Source organism: Lissotriton vulgaris, chromosome 4_1, assembly GCF_964263255.1.
Source record: "Lissotriton vulgaris chromosome 4_1, aLisVul1.2, whole genome shotgun sequence".
NCBI classification, from domain to species: domain Eukaryota; kingdom Metazoa; phylum Chordata; class Amphibia; order Caudata; family Salamandridae; genus Lissotriton; species Lissotriton vulgaris.
In genome coordinates, this window is record NC_141691.1 from 1,559,670,537 (window position 1) to 1,559,694,239 (window position 23,703).

The following is a 23,703-nucleotide window of genomic DNA, read 5'->3' on the forward strand; positions in this document are numbered from 1 at the left end:
GACCGGTTACTTTACGGAGGCCACACTTTTAGGTGTGACTGAAATGCACAGACAGAACCTGGATGCAGGTGGAACTATGGCCCTGGTATTGCTGGACCTCAGCGCGGCCTTTGATACGGTCTCCCATACCTTACTTATAAAGGCCCTCCACTCCTCTGGGGTCACTGGGACGGCCCTGAACTGGCTTGCGTCTTTCCTTTCCAATCGTACCTTCCAGGTTTTTTCATCTACTGCTAAATCTAAGCCCTACTCTTCACCTTACAGGCTCCCACAGGGCTAAATTCTCAGCCCCCTGCTCTTTAATATTTATGTTAGACCCCTGGCAGTGTTGGTAGAGGATTCTGGGCTGTCGCTATTCTCCCACGCTGATGACACCCAGATCCTCCGAGCCGTCTATCCTCAAAACAGGCCTAAGCAAAGTTATGACCTGGATGAACGCCAACTTCCTAAAACTTAATGGCGAAAAAACAGAGGTCCTGGTCCAGGACAAAGATCAAAATCTCTGGGGGCCCCAACACTGGCCCTCGTTACATCAAGGCTGGACTACGGGAACATCCTTTATCTGGGCGTCAATAAGGATGTAACGCATAAGTTGCAGCGAGTCCAAAACTCTGCTGCCAGATTACTTTGCCGAGCTTCCAAAACCGCTTCGGCCTTCAGGCCGCTTAGTAGCCTCCACTGGCTCTCGGTGGAGAAACGGGTTGTGTTTAAGGCCCTTACTTACATGTTCCGCATTAAGCATGCAGCGTCTCCCCTCTACTTACAATGCCTAGCGCATCTTTACGTCCCTTCTCGCACTCTCCGGTCTTCTACACTACCAAAATTCCAAGTCCCTAAGACCAGACTTTCCCATATGGCAGGGCGCTCCTTCTCATACTTGGGTCCTGTCCTATGGAATACTTTGCCGCTGTCTCTCCGTGCACAATCCAACCTTCTTTTATTCCGCAAAACTCTGAAGACCTAGCTCTTTGGTCAGTAGTTCTCTCCAGTCTCTTTGCTGTTCCCCCCCCCCCCCGGCACCAGGAAACCCTTTTTGGGTAGCTGTTGCGCTGACACATAAACTTAATAAATAAATAAATAAATAAATAAATAAATAAATAACACCCCAAGTGGTGCCACCACAAGCATGGTCCCTCGAAGGTGCTCTGCCAGCCCAGCTGTGGTCCTAGTGGAACCCCAGGTACACAACACATCCCCAATGCAGGCCTTCACATCATAGCCTGCAGATCCTCAGAACCACTGCTGCCCAGCGCATCCACACAACGCTCTGCAACCAGGATTCAAGGTACTTTGTTCAGTGGGAGTAAGTTGACCCTGTATCTGGCCCAGGCTCCATTGTGGATGACCTGAACTTCTAATTTTGCCCTGGTCCAGTATGACCAGAAAACCACATTCGGCTTGTTGTGCTTTTAGGCACAATTTCTACCCAAATATTTTAAATTGCATATCTCAAATTCTGCTAATGTGATTTAGTCATCAAACTTTTATTAAAATGTACTTTCTTTTTCTACATTTGTGTGGGATTTCTCTTCTGTTGTAATTTCACTTCATTGCTGTTTATATGCCTCATAAATACTTTACGTACGTGTATCAAGAGGGAGAGAGAGGACCAGATAGCTAGTCCAGATCCCCGGTTTATATGTCAATTAATCTAAAAGAGACTAGCTAAGAATGGGGTTGACATGATATTTATATTTTAAGGATCATAGTGACTCAGTTTTGTTTTGTCAAGAGGTGGTGGCACCTGCTGGGTGTCCTTTAAAAGCCCTTACCCACCAACCTAGTTGGTGGCATGCTTCATCATCGGGCCCACCCAGTGACACCTAGCGTGTCCCGGGTGTGCTACGACGCCTGGTTACAGCGGAGCAGGTATGCCACTGTGTGTGCGGTGAAGGGTGATAAGTTTGTGAGTTTAAAACGGCTTGGCGGGGGTCCCAGTACCCAGAGGGTAAAGACACTTTATTACCTGGGCCTCCGTCAGTGGTTAAAAATAAGGCTGTGGGACGTTAGAGGCGAGTTACGACCTCCCACGCCCTTTAGAGTGTCAACATGTTTCAGCCAGTGCCTTATCAATATGCTGGCTTTCTTCAGGACTGATAAAAAGGTGTGTGCAATTAAAACTAGTGGGTGTGTAGTGCAGGCTATGTGTCTACACGCCCTAAAGTGTATCTAAGTGTGAGAGGGGGGATTCCCTTCTCAAGATCACGCTAGTTTTAAGTTGTTTTCTCTTCAAGGTTATTGAAGTGGCAAGGGGTTGGCCAGGATTTCTGGCCAGCGCCGGCTTTGGACCTGTTGTGCCTCCTTCGCAGACCGGTTCTGAGAAGGAGGCACAACAGGTCCAAAGCCGGCGCTGGCCAGAAATCCTGGCCAACCCCTTGCCACTTCAATAACCTTGAAGAGAAAACAACTTAAAACTAGCGTGATCTTGAGAAGGGAATCCCCCCTCTCACACTTAGATACACTTTAGGGCGTGTAGACACATAGCCTGCACTACGCACCCACTAGTTTTAATTGCACACACCTTTTTATCAGTCCTGAAGAAAGCCAGCATATTGATAAGGCACTGGCTGAAACATGTTGACACTCTAAAGGACGTGGGAGGTCGTAACTCGCCTCTAACGTCCCACAGCCTTATTTTTAACTGCTGACGGAGGCCCAGGTAATAAAGTGTCTTTACCCTCTGGGTACTGGGACCCCTGCCAAGCCGTTTTAAACTCACAAACTTATCACCCTTCACCGCACACACAGTGACATACCTGCTCCGCTGTAACCAGGCGTCGTAGCACACCCGGGACACGCTAGGTGTCACTGGGTGGGCCCGATGATGAAGCATGCCACCAACTAGGTTGGTGGGTGAGGGCTTTTAAAGGACACCCAGCAGGTGCCACCACCTCTTGACAAAACAAAACTGAGTCACTATGATCCTTAAAATATAAATATCATGTCAACCCCATTCTTAGCTAGTCTCATAAATACTTTAAACAGTGCCTCTAAGTTAAACCTTACTGCCTTATGTGCCAAGCTACCAGACAGTTAAGCAAAGTAATTTAGTGGCGTTATTTGTTTTAAAGTTCTTTTGTGCTAACCATGCATGCTTTGAAACATTGTCAAAAAAGCATAAACACAACAAAAGTGCTATTTCGATTTATCCAGCTATTGATTGAGTGTTTATTTCTGAGAACCTCAGCATCTGAAGGACATCGTTTTTTGCTAAGGCTGTTGGACAGTTTTTTCAAGTGAATAATCTATGCTGCCTAGAAAAAAACAGTTACTAGTACTAGGATTTCTTCCTTACGTTCTCATGGACAACAAACTGTGTAAAGAAACTGATTTTATTACCGATCATTGTCCTAGAATAGGAACCAGTACACACTTTCAGTTCACCAACTTTTCATTCTCCCATCTTCTATAACTTTGAGTTTCTATTCTGTTTACTTGTGAAGAATTTGTGTCGGCGTCTGGTTTGAGGTTGACGTGATCTTGATAGCATCTAGTAATTCACAGAAATGTATTAACGCGAATACCTGCTGGAATCAATATTGGTTCGGGTAGTTGAGAAATCAACATATTTTGCTTTCTTTAGCTGAAAACATAGAAGTCAGCTCAGCTAGGGAAATTAACTTTCACCTTAGGACCATCTTCAAAGGACACTTCAAATCAAACCAAATGGAAGCTGAATGTCAAGGCCCCAACTAAGCACACGCGGAACTTCTTCCCTCCTAGGATTAATTGCTGGTGGTTTTCAAAACAATGAAGACTCAGTGTATACTACAGTTGGCTGGACAATGAATTCTGGATTACATATGATCAAAAGACTTCTTCTGAGACAATCAAAGAGACCATGAAAATACTAAACCAATCATGTCAGTACAGTACTTTTCAATAATTGGGCTTTTAACTTTGAAGTCATGAGACTTTTGATACCTCATTTTGAAAAAAAAAATGACAGAGTAATAACTGCTGCTCCCGACTCATGGATAACGAATTGCAATGTGTCCATTTTAATCTGGCTCAATTTTTCCCATACTTTTTGGCTGTTTTAAAATTATTGAGCAAACTGATATATACCTTCCATCGTGGATACAAATTCCACCTGACCATCTGTGTTGGTGGTTAACACTTTATAAAACGTCCTCAGTTTCTCATTGTCAGTATAATTCTGAAATCAAACAAAAATACAACATGAAAAGGTAATCCAGATTAAAAAACACACAATTAACATTTTGCCACAGAACTATCTCCACGTACCTTTACTGAAAGACTCCAGTCGTGGAAATTTGCTGTTAGGGGTTTTGTTGCTAGGGCTTTCACTAGATCCTTGGGGACATCTCTGAAAATCTTACTTTTATCTGGAACTTAAGACCAGAAACACTTGGGTAAATCAAAGCAAAACATTAGTATCACTATAGTATCGAACAATGAATATAAACATATGAGTCATATATATTTATTTTATTTTTTATTTGTGAGTGCATCAGCCTGATTGCAGTCTGGTGTACCAATCAGGCAAAGAGATCAAAAGGGCATAGCTCAGTCGTTTTCCTCACTGGAATGGCAGAAACATGGATGCATGTGCCCTTACCGATGACCAGATGCAATATGGTCTGCCAAAAGAAGTAGTAACTACATCTAAAACTGTGTAAAATCAATGCAAATATTGTCCTTTCTCATCTACCCCTAGCAAAGGAGAGCATCCACACTAGATCTGTGACCATTATTTTTTTAAACAAAATTCCTTTTGGATATTCTGGGTAAATAGTCACCACTCTGTAGATGAGGTTACAATATTTTTAGAAATGTATAATGTTGGTTCGTAAAAATAGAATGGATTCCTAACCAGTCAGTGCGCAATTTGCAGCACATTTTACCAATTTCATTTTTGTACATCCAGCCTAAAATGAACAAAAGTTGATGTCAGAACACACATGTTAAGCTTGAAAAATAAGTAAACCTATGTGAGGATCTGAGAATATATAAGGTATTTTGAAGTAAACAGATACATTTTGAAGGACTTTACAAACCACATTGTGGAGTTACTGTATTAAGTCCACCTCAATTTATTGAAGAACAAATGACAAACAAAAGTATAAAGCACATACACTCACTGGTCAAACGTCTAACTCATTAACTTGTAACCCATTACCAAAATCAACAGACCAAAGTTATTGCTTTTCCAACTGATGAGGCAACTGGTGATCTAGAAAAGTTTAGCCATTGTTTGACTATTGCTTTGGACACATTTTAAATCTTGATGGGTAAAGCGTATTATGAAGGAAAAGGATCAGTGGGACTCACTTGATTTTAGACACCTTGGTATAATCTTCACTCTTGGTACACTCCTCCACCACCACCCCCACGCTCCTGGTTTCCTCTTAGTTAGTTCTTAGAACCTTCAGGTGAAGGCAGCTTTAGAATGTTCACAAGCTGTGCTTCAGATGACTGGGGCACTGACAAGCTGAGGGTACAGTTTTTCTTCTTACCAATAAAGAAATCATCTTTTACCTTCTGCGTGGATCTCTACTTCATCTTGGCAACGGGACAATAGATCTTGGAAACGAGACAATGGATGCTGTGACAGGTACAGCGCTGTACCTTCCCCTGATGCAATTTCGCCTTGCCGGTCCAGTCAAGTCTTCAAAGGACCTTTCTCTTCAAGTTTCCTCTAAGTGGTGAGGTGTTATTTCACCTTTTCGTCATCTGTGAACTTCATTTAATTTATTTCTCTCCTCTTGTGAGGGACTTGGGTTTCAAGACTGGCCCCTCTTGATTTTCTCGGGGTAGCTTCCATCCCGTAGAAAACCTCTGTGTCTTGGGGTGGCAATCAGGTGTTTAACACTGTTCTGGTATCATCATCGGAGGTGAAGTCAAGCGTGAGGAGACCGTACCCCTATTTCTCGAGGCACAGAGGCTGGAAGGGGTTTCGACCATCTGTAGGCAGCATTCAGTGCAAGTTGCCAAGCCAGAGTAGTTATTTGGTGGTCCTGGGCAACATTACCGCCGTTTGTTAAAAGCAGTGTCTGGTGATCTACTAGCTTCCTAAAGTAGCACGGATGCGAAGGTTCACCTTCCAGTAGTGACTCAGGCAGCATAGGTCAGCTGGTGAGGCAGCGAGTCGGCGCGGATTTCGCCAGGAGGACGCTGCGTGGGGAGTCGGAGGAGCGCGTGTGGCTCGGGGTGTGACATTCTCCTCAGGCTGTTTCAGGTGTGGCAAAGGGCCTGTCAACGCGACTACCAGACTGTTCCGTTGACACCTCGGTCATTAAAGGGTCTACACTCGACGCAGGGAAAAACAGCCACACAACGGATCAAACTACAAATCAGAGGTGTACTTTTGAGAGGTCAAGGATTTTCATTGTTTGAGGTCGTATCTCCATTTTGAAGAGGCATCCTGCGCACCTCAGAAGTGAATTTTGTTTTCCTTACAGCTCCTCCCTCACAGGAAGTTCCCGCCTTCTACTATAAACTTCCTATTCTACAAGGTAACTTTCACGGGCACAAAAAAAAGACTAACGTTCACAAGGAGAGAGAGTTCACAGAAGTCATAAGAGGTTTCCCTTGGGGAACATACATATTTTTCATAATTATATGTTCTGATTGTACACATTCTGCTTGAGCTATATTGTCTATTTAAGATTTTCATTGGTTTGAAAGGCACATATCAATTCTTAAGGTTTAATAACTTTCAACTCTATGTTTAGGAGCCTTGCTGGGGGCAGTGCTTGGATTAGTACATCATTCTTCTTAGTAGTAGGTGGTAATTCAGCCATGGCAGGTGCAGGGATGAGTCAACCACCCTCTTTTCTGAATGAGTTAGGTGAGCCTGACAGACCTTTGAGGAGGTGGGAAGGAATTTTTAAATCATACCTAATAGCTATTGGAGGAGGTAATTTTTCAAATGTTACAAAGCAACACGTACTACTGCACAATCTGGGTATTCAAGGGAGGATAGGTTTTGAGGACATAACTGGAAGGTTAGTAGAGGATGAGCCCAATGAGGAGGAAGAAGGTGTAGATGTCCATGAATATACGTTGAGGAAATTGGAGTCACACTTCAGAGTTAAAATAAATGGGGTCCTAGAAAGGCACAAATTCTTCAAAAGAAACCAAAGAAAGGATAAGAAAGGCTTGTCATATGTAGAAGTGTTGAGGGGCTTGTCAGCAACTTGCGAATTTGGTGCCCTGACAGACTCCCTAATCAGGGATCAACTTGTGAGATGCACAAATGATGTGAAGGTTCAGGAGGAATTACTAACCAGGAATCCTGACCTGGAAGAAGTCATTAGTATAGCCAAGGGCTAAGAACATACAGAGTATGAAGGAGTTGAAAATTTATGAAGGGGTGAGTAAAGAGAAGTGTGAATCTAAGAGTTCTACTAATGAGGAGGCAGTGTGTAAGGTTGGGGATAAAGTCAAAGAAATACCACGCAATAGGTCTGAGGGGCTTCTGTGTTTCAGATGTGGTAGCCCAAATCACTTGGCTAACAATTGCAATTCCCCTACCAGGAATGTAATGTGCAGAAAATGTAATAGAAGGGGGCATTTTTCAAAGGTATGTAGAGTTTTCGGTCCAAAATACATGTCATAGAAGATACAGAGAGAGAGGAGGAGAGAGAAAAAGCTTTTGTTATTCAAATTGATGATGAGAACATAGATGAAAATACTAATTATCCAACTTGTGAGATATGTCTAGATGGTGAAAAATTCAAGGTTTAAGCAGACTCATGTTCCCCGTTTACCCTGGTGGACAAGAACATTTTTGATGAGAAGTTTTTTGAACACAATATAAAGTTAGAAGAGGCCGATATAAGTCCGTCAGGTTACAATAGGGAACCCATCCCATTGGAAGGAATGGCCAGGATGAGAATATCATTTAAAAACAGACACACAGTGGGTAAGGTATATGTAACCACACAAGGGTCAAGTTTGTTAGGGTGGAAACATCAGAAGGAATTAGGTATCACCTTAGACCCCAATAATAGAGAGCAAGTCTTACTGGTTGAACCTCCTATGGTCTGTGCCAATCTCACGAAAGAATTTCCAGATGTATTTAATGAAAAATTGGATTTGTTAAAGAATTACATGCACAAAATTGTCTTAAAAGAGGGTGCAGTGCCAGTGGTGCACAAAACTTGTTCTATCCCACTGCTCATGAGAGAACCGTTGATATTGGAGCTAGATAAACTAGTCAACCAAGGGGTCATTCAAGAAATAGAAAGTTCAGCATGGTTGGCACCTATAGTCATTACACCCAAGGATGGGGGGGAGAATATAAGGCTATGTGTGGACTTGAGGGATTTAAATGCCAACATCCTAACAGATAGATATCCCTTACCAAGGAATCATGAGATGCTGAGCACAATTCAGGGGGCAAAGTTTTTTAGTGTGCTCGACCTTTCCTCTGCCTATTATCAAATCAAGCTCCATCCTGAATCGCAGCCATTGACGGCATTCACCACCCCTTTTGGCAATTATAAGTTCCTGAGGATGCCTTTTGGGTTGGCGTATGCCGCTTCAGCATTTCAGCGAGTAATGCAACACGTCCTCAAAGACTGCACAAAGACTATGTGTTTCCAGGACGACATTTTGATTTATGGGTCAAGTGAAAAAGAACACAACACCAATGCCACTAGGGTTCTCAAGAGACTTAGAGAGGTGGGGTTTGCAACTAAAGAGAGCAAATGAAAACTAGGAGTAAGCCCTGTTAACTACATTAGGCACACAATCTCAGAGGAGGGCATCAAACCTAAGATTGACCTGGTGGAAGCAGTAAGAGATGCACCTACTCCCTCATGCAAAGAAGAAAATGTGTCATTTCTAGGGTTAGCAGAATATATGGCAAAATACATTTGGAACTTTGCTCTGATGTCACAACCCCTCAGAGATCTGATCAAAAAAGGGAACACGTTTGTCTGGGGCAAAGACCAGGAGGTGGCGTTGGCCAGCATAAAGGAAGCAATCATTTCAGCACCAGTCATAGGCAACTTCAATGTGAACAAAGACACAATAATTTCCACGGATGCAAGCAGCAGAGGCATAGGAGCCACTCTATCACAAAGGATTGACAACAAAGTAAAGGTGGTGGCATTCGCATCCAGATCGCTAACTGGGGCTGAATCAAATTATTCTACAGTGGAAAAAGAGGTGTTAGCTGTCTTTTGGGCTATAAAACATTTCAGATTGTATGTGTGGAGTTTGCCGTTCGAAGTATACACAGATCACAAACCTTTATTGTCTTTGTTCACAAAAAAGTACATTGAAAGCATGACACCCGGTATCGCAAAATGGGCACTGAGCCTTCAAGGGTTCATCTTCAAAATGGTTTGAATACCGGGTCCACAAAACAAGGTAGCAGACTTTTTATCCAGGGCTCTAGTGGAAGTGAAAATCGATGAAACCATGGGCAACGAAACTGTTCTAGAGGTAACGCTTGCAGCTGTTTCTAAAGATCAATGGGACCCCCATATGGAGCAGGACGGTATCATAAAGAGTGTCAAATCATACATTATAATGGATGGCCCAGCAAATGCAAGGACCTCCAGGTGGACATTCAACCATATTGGAACGTAAGAGAGGACTTGTCTGTTGAGGGGAGATTTCTTCTGAAGTCAGGGAAGATAGTACCGCCGGAAGGGCTAAGGAACCATATAGTTGAGCTTATACATCAAGGACACTTGGGGCGTAGTCTCAGCAAAGCAAGACTGAGAGCTGAATATTGGTTTCCTGGTATGGATCAATTATTGGAAGAAAAAGTGTGGGATTGTTATGCTTGCAGCTTAAGTGATAAGTCTAAAAGCACCAGACCCAAACCCCTCATACCTATCAAAGTCCCCAGTGTCCCTTGCGACAAGCTCGGATTCGACATAGCTGGCCCTATATGTGCAAGGGGACCTCAGGAATGTTACCTCTTAGTACTTATTGATTATTACTCGAACTGGATCACACACAAATTTGTGAAGAACATCAACACAAATTCCCTAATTGCTTTCTTACGTGAGGTATTTTCAAGAGAAGGCATACCCTCAACCATGATCACTGATAATGGGGTACAGATGGTGTCGGAGGAAATGAAAGAGTTTCTTAGGGACATGTCCATACCCACATACGCACACCACTGTATTGTCCAAAGGCAAATGGGAAGGTGGAAAGAGCAAATTGAATGTTAAAAGAATACATTCAACTGGCAGTCAAATCCGGAAAACCCATGGAGTCAGCCATTAGAGATATGTTATGGTCATACCATACCACACCGAATCTTACTACAGGTCACTCACCCTTCGAGTTGTTGAGGGGGAGGAAGGCAGGCTCGAAGTTGTCCCCCAACTTGATGGGCCCGTAGGAGGAGGTGGTGGTTAATCAGGAAGAGTTAAGGGAGAAGGTGGAATCCAAACAAAGGAAATACAGAGTGGTATGACAAGAAATGGGGTACCAAGAACAGGTCATTCAGACAAGGGCAAAAAGTCTATATCCGAAAACCGTTTGGTATAAGTAGCAAAGGTGACAAATATTTCGCCCCAGAGAAGATCAGGGAAGTTAAAAAGAATGTAGTCAATTTGGAAGATGGTAAAATGTGGAGCCAGGATCGGGTTGCACAAGGCCAGCATGGTGAGGTACACAGAGGGGAGAGGAATCCCCTCACCCAGGGTACCCGGATGGAGGAGGGACTGGTTAGAAGACGGACAAGAACCAAAAACTCACTGAGCTGGCACAAAGATTATAGAATGGTGTGATTATCTTTAGACTTACTTTCATATCTAATGCTTATGGGTCTTCTGTGCAAGACCTCAGTATTGTAGTTATCCTGTTTCACCTTCCCTTCGCCTCCCCACTGCTTTTCTCTCTCTCTCTCTCTCTCTCTCTCTCTCCCCCTCTCGACTCCACCTCCTCTCACTCCCCCGCTCCGGTTTCCTCAGAGAGGAAGATGTGTTATAATCTTCACTCTTGGTACACTCCTCCACCCCCCCGCTCCTGGTTAGTTCTTAGAACCTTCAGATGCAGGTAGCTTTAGAATGTTCACAAGCTGTGCTTCAGATGACTCGGGCACTGGCAAGCTGAGCGTACAGTTTTTCTTCTTACCAATAAAGAATCACCTCTTACCTTCTGCGTGGATCTCTACTTCACACCTTCAACTACATTCATGTTTGGGCACTTGTTAGTTGAATTGAGAATTGCGTATATAACCTTCTACGGGATCAGGCTATTTGTTAAAAGAAAATCAATTATATCTAAAAGAATATTGGTGCACAAAAGTAATTAACTTTAAAATTGTACGGCAAAAATTGAAAAGCTGAACTTCTAATTGAATATTAGAATTTCCAATGGTAAAATTTGTAGATACTTCTGGAAGCTGGGATTAAGTGGATTTAAGGAATTAAACCATGTGACAAACTCATCACTGGGACAAAGAGAGTTTAATTGTTAACATAATTCTTTAACCAAGACTGCCCCAATATTACTTCAATTGAGGAAATGAATGCTCCTCTGTAAAGAACACTATATTACACTATGGTAACAGTACACTTCTGCTCCCAGAAACCAGCAATCTCTCCAATCCCTTGTTGACTGTATTCTTGCTCTGGACTGCACTTTGCTACATTTTGGCTAGGGTCACACTAAACAAATAACCAGCACATTTATAAATAAACATTAAATATTTATTTTACTCAGATAGGGGACTCTATCATTCCTAGAACCAATCGAAGAACCTCCTCACCAACCAAGACTCTGGAGCAAAAAGCCCCCTCGGACATGAGACTTCAATAATCATGATCCTTGTCCTGGACTTCCAGTTCAGTTTGTTTTAGTTTGTTTTGGAGGGTGGGGGCGGGGTGACAGATGCTGCTGGGGGTGGGGGCTAGGGAGTGTGAGGTGGAGGGACACTAACCAGTTTTGTTGTTAAGATCACCACTATACTTACAACACCCATACCTTAGACTCACTGAATGATAATGTTGTTGGTAGGCCCAAGGGTGAGCCACACTGGCAGTGCACAACTCGAACTCACTCTTGCTTAAGATGGGCTCCTATATTTTAATGACATGGAACGTTGTTGGCCTTGATGACGGTACCATATTAAGCAAGTGGGGGTACACAGCTTTGCCAAACGCCTTGGCCCAGTTGTCCTCCTGTAGCAGGAAACCCATTTTCTGGGCACCAATCGCCCCTTCCTGGCCCGCTATGGATATGATAGCGTCTATCATGCGGGATACATGCGAAGAACCAGGGGAGTGGAGGTGCTCCTTCACATGGCCTTTGGCCTGGTCATTTTTTCACGGTGAGCCCGGACCCTCTGGGATGGTTTGTAGTGGTGGAGGTCTCTTTTGAGGGTCTTCCACATCACTTTATTAGTGTGTATGTCCTGCACAACTTGATTCGCTGCACTATGGATGACCTACGGGGGAGATCCTCTGCCTCCTCCATGGGTTTACCATTATTGGGGGGACTTCAATGATATTATGACCCCCACACTCAATTTCAAGAGCCTCAGGACAACCCGGAGTAGAATGAGAAGAGTTTTGCGCGACTGGACAGAGAGCACAGGACTGAAGAGAGAATGGAACACTCAGGTACAGGTGTACACCCATCTTTCTGCTGCACAGAAATTTTTGTCCCAAACTGATCTGATAAAACTCCCCGCCGTCGACTTCTCATAAAGAATTGGCTCCCATACACTACCCTGTGGCCTCTCCTATCATGACCCAGTGACCCTAATCTTCGGTCATCAAATGGAGAGAACCAGCTTAATGTGGTAGCTTAATGTCTGCTGCTTACAGCAGTGAGATTTCGGGGATTTTCTATTTTCTGTTCTATTTCAGGGAAACAATTAGCTACTACAAAAATACCGTAAGCCCCCCTGGCGGGCTGTGGGTAGACCACCATGTGTGGAATTGGCGAGCTCATTTAAGAGGGAAGGAATAGGCCAAACAGCAACAAAATGGCCGACCTAGAACTTGAAGAAAGGGCAATTCTACATGCATGTACAAAACATTACACAAAGGAAGAAGGGAGACTCATGTTATTTGGTTTTGGAAGTGCTCATGGCATCATATAATTGGTTATGGGAATTTATACAATACAGTTATATCAGCACTGTGGGCAAGAATTGCAAAGGCAACCCGAAAACAATAAATGTGTGTTGTGCTCATGACATGAAAAGTGATGGCGCAAGTGACACGTGGTGAAGAACAGCGAAAGGCACAAGGTGACAATGTGAAGAAGAATATATACAGAGTTATGGTTCAACTTTAAAAGTCTGAGCATTGATTCGTATAATTCAAGATATTTCAGTGAACCATAGAGACAGGTGGATACAAAAGTAATGGTCAGAGTCTATCGATTCACTGGGGCTGCGAATTATACTGAAAGTTGGTCGACGGCGTTTCAATCCCATCAAGTCAGGATCATCTTCAGGACCGGGTTGCCAATTGGCGGGTGCTGTATGGTGGATCAAAAGGAGAGATCAAGGTGGGGGAGGGTAGGGTGTGCCGGGTAGAGGAGGGAAAAGGACGGTGGATGGAGGTCTAATTCAGTGCATGGAGTGAGTGAAAAATTGGGGATGGCGGCGAGGACGGTAGGCTGTGCGCTTGGGGAGAGAGGGCATGAAAGGCTGCGGCTCAGTGAGAAAAGATCTAACTGAGGAGCTGTGGCTGGAGTGCGATGGCAGTGCAGCTGTGGTTAGGCTCATGGCAGTTAATGAAGGAGCAGTGCTTCTAACCACGGGTAGCGTCAGCGCGGGAAGGCATGCGGCATGGACGAAGCCTGGAACACTACTGACCGGGGAGGGTTGGGGAGGTTGGATGGGTGACAGGGAGCGAGGAAGGAGGGAACTCACCTATCTGTAATCTGGAGCAGGTTAGCGGTCAGAAGGCGGAGTGGTCGGAGCTCCGAGCCACTGAGCGAAACTCCAATGGGATTTCAGCTATCTGTGAACCGAAGATCAAGATTAGATGAGGGAGAAAGTTGAGGGGAGACGGGGATCAGGGCAAGAGCAGGCACGGAGAACTTACCCAAGGACGATACCTTGTGGGCGGCGCAGAGTGAAGCCAGCCGTAGTGTGCATGGCGATGGGTTCCAAACACCGTACCGAGCGAAATTCAAATTCTATGGGGGGAAGGGACGATCGTTAGGGAAGCAGGAGGGATGCGATGGTGCAAGTATGAACAGCGGATGCCTGTGGGGCCGCTTACCTTTATGTAGGTGGAGGAAGAAATCCAGAGGCTGCTGGATATGCAGGCATCAGTCCTGGGCCACCACGTTCGTGTGCGGTTTCAAGTGAATGGAGCAATAGAGAAATCGCTCTGGTCAAGTAAGAGATGTGCTTCCGGGTACAGCGCATCACAGAGTCATATGCTAGGGGCTACTCTGGTCGATGACGAGTGTAGGAGGGGCTTCAGGGGTGACACGTGTGTGACAGCAGGGTGGAGGGAAGTGACGCGCGGTAGGGGTAGGGAGGGGGCGGAGGCAAACAGAGGGTAAAAAACGTTATTGGTACAAACAATCTTTGTGTCAGCAAGGATGAGACACAATGTAGTTTAGTGATCAAGTCCGGAATTGGGGAGAGAAGGAACCTATTGTAGGCACAAAGGACCTGTAGGACAAAGTATGCAGAGCGAGACAGGTTTTTCACGTGAACCCCAACTAAGCAAAGTGTGGATATGGCTGGCATCAAGGGATTTACAATTTAAACAATAACATTTCACAATGGTTCAAGCATGGTCTGCATATAGGGTGCATCAATGGATTCACAATTAAACAATAACATTTAAAAATAATGCGGGCATGGTCTGCATATAGAGTGGTAGAATAGACAGGTATATTATACAATTTATATTGTGTAGGCGTAATATTTTTTAACAATGGTGAAGCAAGTTACACGATTAGAGAAGAACCAATGGATGTGCTCAACAGGGCGCAATCCCTAGGATGGTTGCAACAAGCGTGTGGTAAAGTGGGGGGAGCAAGGGGAAATTGAGTTGTGCCAGAAACTGTAGGAGACTGTAAATGTAAATGTATAGGCATTTATATAGCGCACTACTTACCCGTAGGGTCCCAAGGCGCTTCGACCGCTGCGAAACCCTTCCTGGCTTCCCTGAGAGATGGTCCCTTAATGGGTATCTCCAGGGTGAGACCAGGCATCCCCGGCGGTCTGGTGGGGCCGTTAGTGAAGATGAGGCAAGCTAATGCCCAGAGTTGCCGAGTGTGATCGCTGATCAGAGAGGGCACCGAGGCGAGAGAATTATCGAGTCCGCTGACCCTGGTCCAGAAACCTGCCGCGCCGGGAATCGAACCCTGGTCCCGGGCCGTCCTCTGATCTCGGGTCTGCCGCCTCTAACCAGTGAGCCACACTACTTCACCAGTGAGCCACACTACTTCACTTGTCTCTGGGGGAGCCTGGGCGATCTCCTGAGGGAAGTAGGACCTAGACGTGTGGAGGGTTCAGTCAAGGGGGGTGGAGGCTCACACTTGTGCAGTACTGTTCCATTCATCAATAGTGTTGAGCTCTTGGCCGAATGAGTTACAGCGAGCCATCCATCTGCATTCACTTCTGTTTAGGAGTGTCTGAAGTTTGCCACCCCTGATGGGGAGTAGGCGTTGGTCAATGACCTGCCAGGCAATGTCTAGTTCGCTATGTTTTTTTTCAAGGTAATGTGAGACCAGCGGGGCTGTTGACACTTTGCAATGAATTCTGCTTTTGTGCTGTATTATACATTGTTTCACCATTTGGGTCATTTGGCCGATATAGATGAGGTCGCAGGGGCATCGGATGGCGTAGATGATATTCTGTGAACGGCAATTGGTGAAGGTTTTCAGAGGGTAGGATTTGTTATTGACCTTGAAATCTTTGGTGTTTCAAGTGAGGTTGCACATGATGCAGGACTGGCATTGGTAGTGTTCCAATCCAATGGTGTGTGAGAAAAATTCATAAAAACATATTGGATTAGCAGAGGTACTATTATAGTTCGGACCCTACTACCAATGGTGACAACTGTACACTAGAACACTAATGTAAAACCAATAAGTATTCAATAGAACCTTATTCAGCACTCTCATAGATTAATTAATACAAACCATAAAAAGTCATGGATATGTTGAAGACGTAGGTATAGTACTCAATCCGCGATATCAATCCTTGTAAAGAAATACAAGTTATCTACATCGGGGTCCATGGATTTTGGGGGAGAACCAATATAACTTTGCTAAGTGTGTATGCACCCCCTCCATTGCAAGCAGCCACATTGGAAAATGTGTCAGCCATGCTCCTGGAGACTGATTCCTCCATGCACATTGTAGGTGGGGAATCAAATGATGTTTTGACCCTCGACCTGGACTGTTTTTTGCCCAGTGTAGTGCCCAAACGTGACACCTTTCTGGCACGATTTGCTGCCACCCTGGGCCTCCTGGATCTGTGGAGGCATCACCATCCAGAGGAGGGATGCTATTCATATATTTTAACCGCACACAGTCTTCTTCCTGCTGGACTATGTGTTTGTCCTTGTGGTGGAAATAGGCCACGTAGACCGGGCTGAGTATCTGGTGTGGGGTCTGTCCATCCGATAATTCCCCCTTTAAGTCTCGGTGGGTGAGAGTGGGGAGAAGGCCAAGAACCAGCTAAAAGCTGGAACTACTGGAATGCCGAGGTGGCCAGGGAGCTCCAGATTGAAACGGAGCGTACTTTACCACGAACAAGAAGTCAGTGAACTCCGCAATCATTCTCTGGGAAGCATACAAAGTAGTTCTTAGGGATAAAGTGCAGAACATAATAGTGCGCAAGCATAGGTGTGAGGTAGCAGAGGTAGAGGCAATAGGGGTCAGACTCACAAGTCCTTCGAAAGATTGAAATACTGTGTACTGAATAGTGTGACCTGATACACAGCAAAGACGCACATGCTGGCCATACACCATCGACTGTACGACACGTGTGATAAAGCAGCCAAGTAGTTGTCATGATTAAGCAGGGGAGAATCAGAGGCCAGATGAGTGAGGCATATCACTGATCGATCGGGGAAGTCCCACACTACTGACAGGCATAAAATGGAGGAGACTGCCCCAGTATTTTGGGTTATTCTACAGAGCACACCCACTGGCAAACGCTAAATGCATGATGGACTATCTTTACATTGTAGATACTCCAGTGTTGTCAGTTGAGGAGCGAGCGGCATTGGAAGAAGAAATAACATTGCTTGAAATTCAGGCAGCCATTGCGATACGAAAGCCAGGAAAAACACTGGGGCCCAATGGTATCCTCCAGAATTTTTTACGCGGAATGCTGGATTATTGGGGTCCCAGTTGTTGAATTTGTTTTGGGAATCTAAGGACAAGGGGCCACTCCGGCCGGATCTCCAACAAGCTATCATTAGTGTGCATCACAAAGACAACATTTCCAAGGGCAGTTGTGATTCATATTGTCTGATTTCTCAGTTCAACACTGAACACAAAATATTGGCCACAATATTGGGCACCCAGATCCTGAAGGGTGTGGTCTCATTGGTACATGGAGACCAGTTTGGCTCTTTGCATTGTAGGTCGACCAACTGATGTTGAGACAGCTTCATAAATGGATGACAAAGGTTCTGGATAGGTGGGAGCCTCATATATTCCTCACGTTAGATGCTGAAAAAGATTTGGCACTAAACATTGACCCTTCATACACACTACGCAAATATGGTTTTGGCCCCAAATACAGAAAGTGGATAACATAGTTCTACCAGGCTCCGACAGCAGTTGTGACGGTTAAAGGTATTGTTTCATCAGGCTTCCCAATTGAGAAAGGGACATGACAGGAATGTAGCCTGTCCCCTCTGTTCTCCACCCCCATCTTTGAGCCCCTGGCATGTATGGCCTTAGAAGATTCTGCAATACAAGGCTTTAAGACATAGCCCTCTGATGTTGAGGAAGAAATGGTTTCACTGTGCTCAGACGATCTTCTCCTTTACATTACGGAACCTGCAACAACAATTCTGGTCATTTTCCAGAAATGCTGAAACATATGGTGGCTACTCTGGATATAGAATACATTGGGGAAAGTCTGTACTATGTCTGTGCTATGGCTCACCAGACTTGACAGTCCTTACCCAGAGGTTGGTGGCAGATAAAGATTGCTTTCAATACCTTGGCTGCTATGTGACCCCTCATAGAGAACTATGGTTAGCCAAGAACCATGGGCTGGTAGTCCAGCAATTTCAGGGAGATGCAGCGAGCTGGCAGGGTTGCCCCTGACGATTCTGGGGCGCACAGCTATCTTTCAGATGATTTTATTTGCCAACCTCCTATATGCTCTCCAAAACATCTATTACAAAATTCTGGATGAACTGTCCACAAAAATAGAGGGGGAGCTTAGGAGCCAACTGTGGAACAAGGGTCAACCTAGCATAGCTTTTCAACCTCTGCAGCACAACCCCTACAATGGCGGGATCACCCTCCCAAATATTAGGGCCTACTATTGGGCTACAAATTTGGTAACTATCAACAAATGGATATTTACACCTCACACTCACCTGACGTACTGGCGAGAGAAGGCGCGACTGCAGGTGCGACCAAACATGCACTTTCTAAATTGAAGAAAAGGGGCCTTACAGCTGCTGACGGTTACACAGGTGGAACTGGAGGTGTGGGCAAATGCCACTAGACACAGAGTCTGCACAGAAGGTGACCAGGGAAACACGATTGTGGGAGAGGTCAATGTTGTGGGAATTAGGAAGCTGAAGCTGTTTGAGGTTTGGGATACGATAGGGATCTCTAAAGTTGGGGATCTCCTCGAGACTGGAAACCTCATGTCCTTACTCTTGCTCGATAAGGAATGTCAACTACATCCAAATCAATACTCCCTGCTGCTGCATGGGTGGCAAGGTAAGATTTTGGGAAAGGCTGAAATACCTGATTATGCTACCCAGAAGGGTAAGCTGCTCATTGGAAGAGCTCGGGAAGAAGGGGGCTTCCATCACTTATAAAACACTAAATAATAACATGCCAGATACTATAATCAAGCTAAGAGAAAGATGGGCGAAAGACATCGGAGAGATGGATGATATTGACTGGGAGGAGGCCTGATTCACCCTCGGGAGGTAGCTATAAAAGCCAGGTTAGGGCTAACACAGCTCAAGATACTGTACAGGGTGTACTACAAACGGGAGCAACTATATCAACTTTATGAATTGGGGAAACAAATATCCTCGCACTAAGTTAGATGCAATGTGGACAGAGGGAATGTCCTGTACACACCAGGGGGTTTCACAGTCATTCAGGCTTATTGGAACAAGATAGTGCGAAACTTACACAGCATCTTGGGGGTTGATATTCCACTTGAGCCTAAATATATCCTTTGTGGTATTCCAAATGATGTGGATGTTCTATGGGCCGAACTCCTCTTCAGTAGTTTAGGATTGGTGGTGGCAAAGAGGGATATTGCTTAACACTGGGGGTGCCAGAGTATATATATACCACACAAGTTTGCCTATTGAGGAAGACGCCACATCGTGGATGAGTATCTGCCATCATCTGTTTATTGGGAACAGCAGTAACTTCAACACTCCCAGTCCTCACAATTCAATGTCCTTTCCCAACGCGTTTCGCATTCGCTTCCTCAGGGGTTCTGGACTCGCCTGCAGCAGCAGCAAAGTTTTGGCGGCACCTCTATTAAATTCCGGTAACTTGCCTCGGGGGGCGTGGCAGCTACTACTGCCTGCTGGTACTTGTATTGATCGCTGTGTTACACCCGTGTGTTTTGCCTGCTGCTCACAGTCTTTTAGCAATAATAAAATCCCAGTGGATCAAGGCACATAGTTCATGTCAAGGAAACGGCTTGTTTTTCTTCCCAAAAACCGGCTATCCACGCCCTACGTTGCACCGCCGGTTGACGGCCACACAGAAATGCTCGAAGCAAACAGGGCATCCTCCGCGACTCAGGCCAGCCGCAAAATACAAACCACACAAGTTTGCCTGTTGAGGAAGACGCCACAACGTGGATACGTATCTGCCATCATCTGTTTATTGGGAACAGCAGTAACTTCAACACTCCCAGTCCTCACAATTCAATGTCCTTTCCCAACGCGTTTCGCATTCGCTTCCTCAGGGGTTCTGGACTCACCTGCAGCAGCAGCAAAGTTTTGGCGGCACCTCTATTAAATTCCCGTACCTTGCCTCGGGGGGGTGGCAGCTATTGTTGCCTGCTGGTACTTGTAGTGATCGCCGTGTTACACCCGTGTGTTTTGCCTGCTGCTCACAGTCTTTTAGCAATAATAAAATCCCAGTGGATCACTGATGCTCCAGATTCATAGTAGTAAAATTGGTGTCCTTCTTATCCGTTTCTTTAGTATGGCCCTCACTGTACTACTGTTGAGGTTTAGCTTTGCTGAATTTTCAGCCTTATTTGTGGGTGCTAGTGAATCATTGCTCTTGGCCAACGGTATGGTATCAGAACTGCCTTATGGACTGTTGGTGGGTGCTTCTTTTTGCAGCTCTGATATTTGGTAGGTAAGTCAGTTATTTCCTTTGTTATGTTCAAAGTAAAAAACTAAGGACCAAGGGCCCGATGTAGGTAATCCTCATTTACCGACTCTAAAATACCAAATTTTACTGATTCGGTATTCTACATTCGTTAAATGTGATGTAGCTAAAAATTCGGTATTTTTTACCGAATCGGTAGGATTCGGTAATTACCGAATCGGTATTTACCGATTCGGTAATTGCCATTGATTCCTATGGGCCTTGAGACCAATAGGAATCAATATCAGAATTGTCAAGGGGAACAGGGTGTCACTTTGACACCCTGTTGCACCCCTGATTTTGGCGTGTGTGCCATGTGGCGCACATACATGCCCTAAGGACCTGTATGTGTGTCACATGGCACAGGTGTAGGTATTCGTTATTTACCACCAAATAGTATTTGGTGGTAAATAACGAATCGGTAATGGCCTGTGGCACTGTTTAAAGTGCCACCTATATCTGGATTTACCGATTCGGTAAATTTGCCGATTCGGTATTTTACCGAATCGGTAAAATTAAGGCCACCAACATGTCAAAACACAAATACCGGTCGGTAACGGCCGAAATCGGCCGTTACCGACCGGTATTTGCCGTCCTACATCTGGCCCATAGTTGTGTATTGATCCACTATAAGTACGTGAGAAACTGGGGAGTTTACCTGCTTCTGGTCTTTGGAGGAGAATGATTGGTTCCTGAAAGTAGGGACGAGATGCAATATTGCAATTAGAGTTTTGTTGAATTATGTTAGCATGTGTTAACCCCTTCGACGCTCATGACGAGCTCAGCTCGTCATGAGTTACGCCTGTCGTACGCTCATGAAGAGCTGAGCTCGTCATGTAACGCGCATTTTAAAAAACTCAGCGCACAGCGGGAAAACCGCTAGCGCGCATGGGGTTAATAGAGTCGAGCTGGGCTAATCTGAGGGATGCTTGCTGACTTCGAGCTGAGAAGACCCTTCCAGCTTCTGCTAATCTCCAATGCTTGAGTGCTAATGCTTTATGCATTCCTATACTCTCATCAGGAACCTTTATTCGGGTTTCTGAGTTGAACACCTCATCCTACTTTGCTCAAAACAAAAGGATATTCATGCCCAACGTTCCTTAGCTTAGATTAGGGAATTTCCTATATAAAACACACTTGCTGCATACACTGTACTTTATTTGTAATTCTTACTAATGTACTATATCTTATTTTGAAATATCAATTACTAGACTATTTTTTCAACAAATAATTTTTCATTCAAAATTTCTCCTTGTTGTTTCCTGAAAAGTCTACTTTGGTATTTAATGTTATGTTAACTAATGTCAATCATATCACCTTATCCCCTCTTCTTGTCGACTAACAAAAGTCCATACAACCAATGGCTGGGGTTATTTAAAAATAAAAACAATACTATTGCAACTTGTAAAAGGCATGGCTACTTCGACCACAGTGTCCCAGCGCTCAAAGTCCATCTCCCAAAAGCCCAGAGCACAACTAAGGAGTCGAGAAGTCAGTCAGAGCTAAATAGCCAGGTTTTTAATTTTTTACGATAAAGGGATTCTGATTGGGACTGTCAAATCAGATGGGACAGGGAACTCCACAGTTTTGGAGCTAAGTAACTAAATGTTAATGTGTACTCTACTTTCTATGGGAAAGCTAGCCAGCAAAGCCCCAGAAGATCTAAGATTCCTGGCAGGGAGATAAGGCTTGATGAAGCAATACAGCGAGTGAACACCCTTACTTGCAAGAGCTCTGTAACAAATGCATAGGGCTTTAAATGAGAGCCTTCGTTTTAAATGCAACCAGTTTAGCTTGGAGAGTGCGTTCCCTATAGGAGCCCATTTGTGAAGTTCCAACAGAAGGCGGGCTACTGTATTCTGCACTAGCTGGAGTCTCATCAGCAGGTTTTTAGACACCCCTAGGTAAAGTAGTCCAGCATGGACATAACCAGTGCCTGGACAACATTTTAATATATATTTTTTTTAAGATTCTGGCGGGAAGCATAACTTTTTTTTTTTTTTTTTTAAATTTTTAAAACCTTTATTGTATCAAAGCACACAGCTATTCAGCCTAACATCCCGGAGGCAAGGCAGCATGGTATCAGGAGGAATAAAGTGCAAGACGATTAACATCAGAACATTGCAGGTTGTTTTTTATTTTATATATAACAACAAAAACCAAGAAAGAAGCGCCAAAGGGCGCATAAGAAAGGCGATGGAGGAAAAAGAAATGCGCATGAGTCAGTTGGAGGCATCGGAGGTCAGGCAAGAATCTAGAGAAGAACGGAAAGTAGGATGTAGAGGGGGGGGGGGGAAAGCAGGAGAATTACAGTAAGTATAAAGTAGCTGGTGTCATCGGTTACGGTGACAGGTGTTCCTCGCAGGGAAGAGGCTCAGGTGGTAAACACAGGTCACCCCTGTAAGCATTCCACGCCCCCCACACCTTGTTCCATGTCTGAGGCCTCCCCCTGGCACCGTACACCGTTTTCTCACGTAGCATACACCAATCCATATTGGCCTTCCATTGCACCACCAGGGGGGCCGTGTTAGAACCCCATTTCTGCGCTATATCTCGCTTAGCTACCATGTTGCCCAAGGTAGCCCAACGAGTCTGCGCCGTGTTGTAGTCATTAGGCTCCCAAATGTTGAGGAGGCACCTCCGCGCCTCCGCTGCCAACTCAACTCCAGTCACTTCCCTCATGACTCGGTGTACTCTCTCCCAGTAGGGGGCGATGACAGGGCACTCCCACAAAATATGCATGAAGGTGGCAAGGGCTCCACAGCCGCGACGACAAAAGCCATCAGGTGAGAAGCCCATGCGCACAAGCCGGGGGCCGGTAACATATACCCGGTGGAGGATCTTGAACTGCACCAGTCGCAGACGCGAGGAAATGGCGACCTCCTTAGGGGAGGACACAGCACCCTGCCAGTCCTCGTCATCCAGTTCCAGGCCGTCGGCCACCCACTGTTCTCTCAAGCGCTGGAGGAGGTCAATTCTAACATTGATCAGCTTATTGTAGGACAAAGAAATGGCACTATCAGGCATATGGCCGTCCAGAATCCTGTCCTCCAAGGGGGAGCTTTCAGGGATTTCACCCTCCTCTGGCCTAGCGGCACTTATCGCATGCTTCAGTTGGGCGTATCGGAAAAACTCCGATCCACCCAAGTGGTATTCAGCCTGTAGTTGGGGAAAAGTCTTAACCTCTCCTTTAGCTACCATGTCTTCCACCCTGGAGATACCTAT

The 23,703-nt window shown here is 45.1% G+C and overlaps 1 protein-coding gene across 1 annotated transcript in view; it reads right to left on the reverse strand.

Moving 5' to 3' along the window:
- The window catches only part of GGH (gamma-glutamyl hydrolase), a 227,472-nt gene that overhangs the window by 16,247 nt on the left and 187,522 nt on the right, over positions 1–23,703 (reverse strand). The window contains exons 6-7 of the mRNA XM_086965799.1: positions 4,249–4,355; positions 4,069–4,159 (exon numbers count right to left, since the gene is read on the reverse strand). Coding sequence (XP_086821925.1) covers positions 4,069–4,159; positions 4,249–4,355 — 198 coding nt within the window. The remainder of the gene's footprint in view (positions 1–4,068; positions 4,160–4,248; positions 4,356–23,703) is intronic.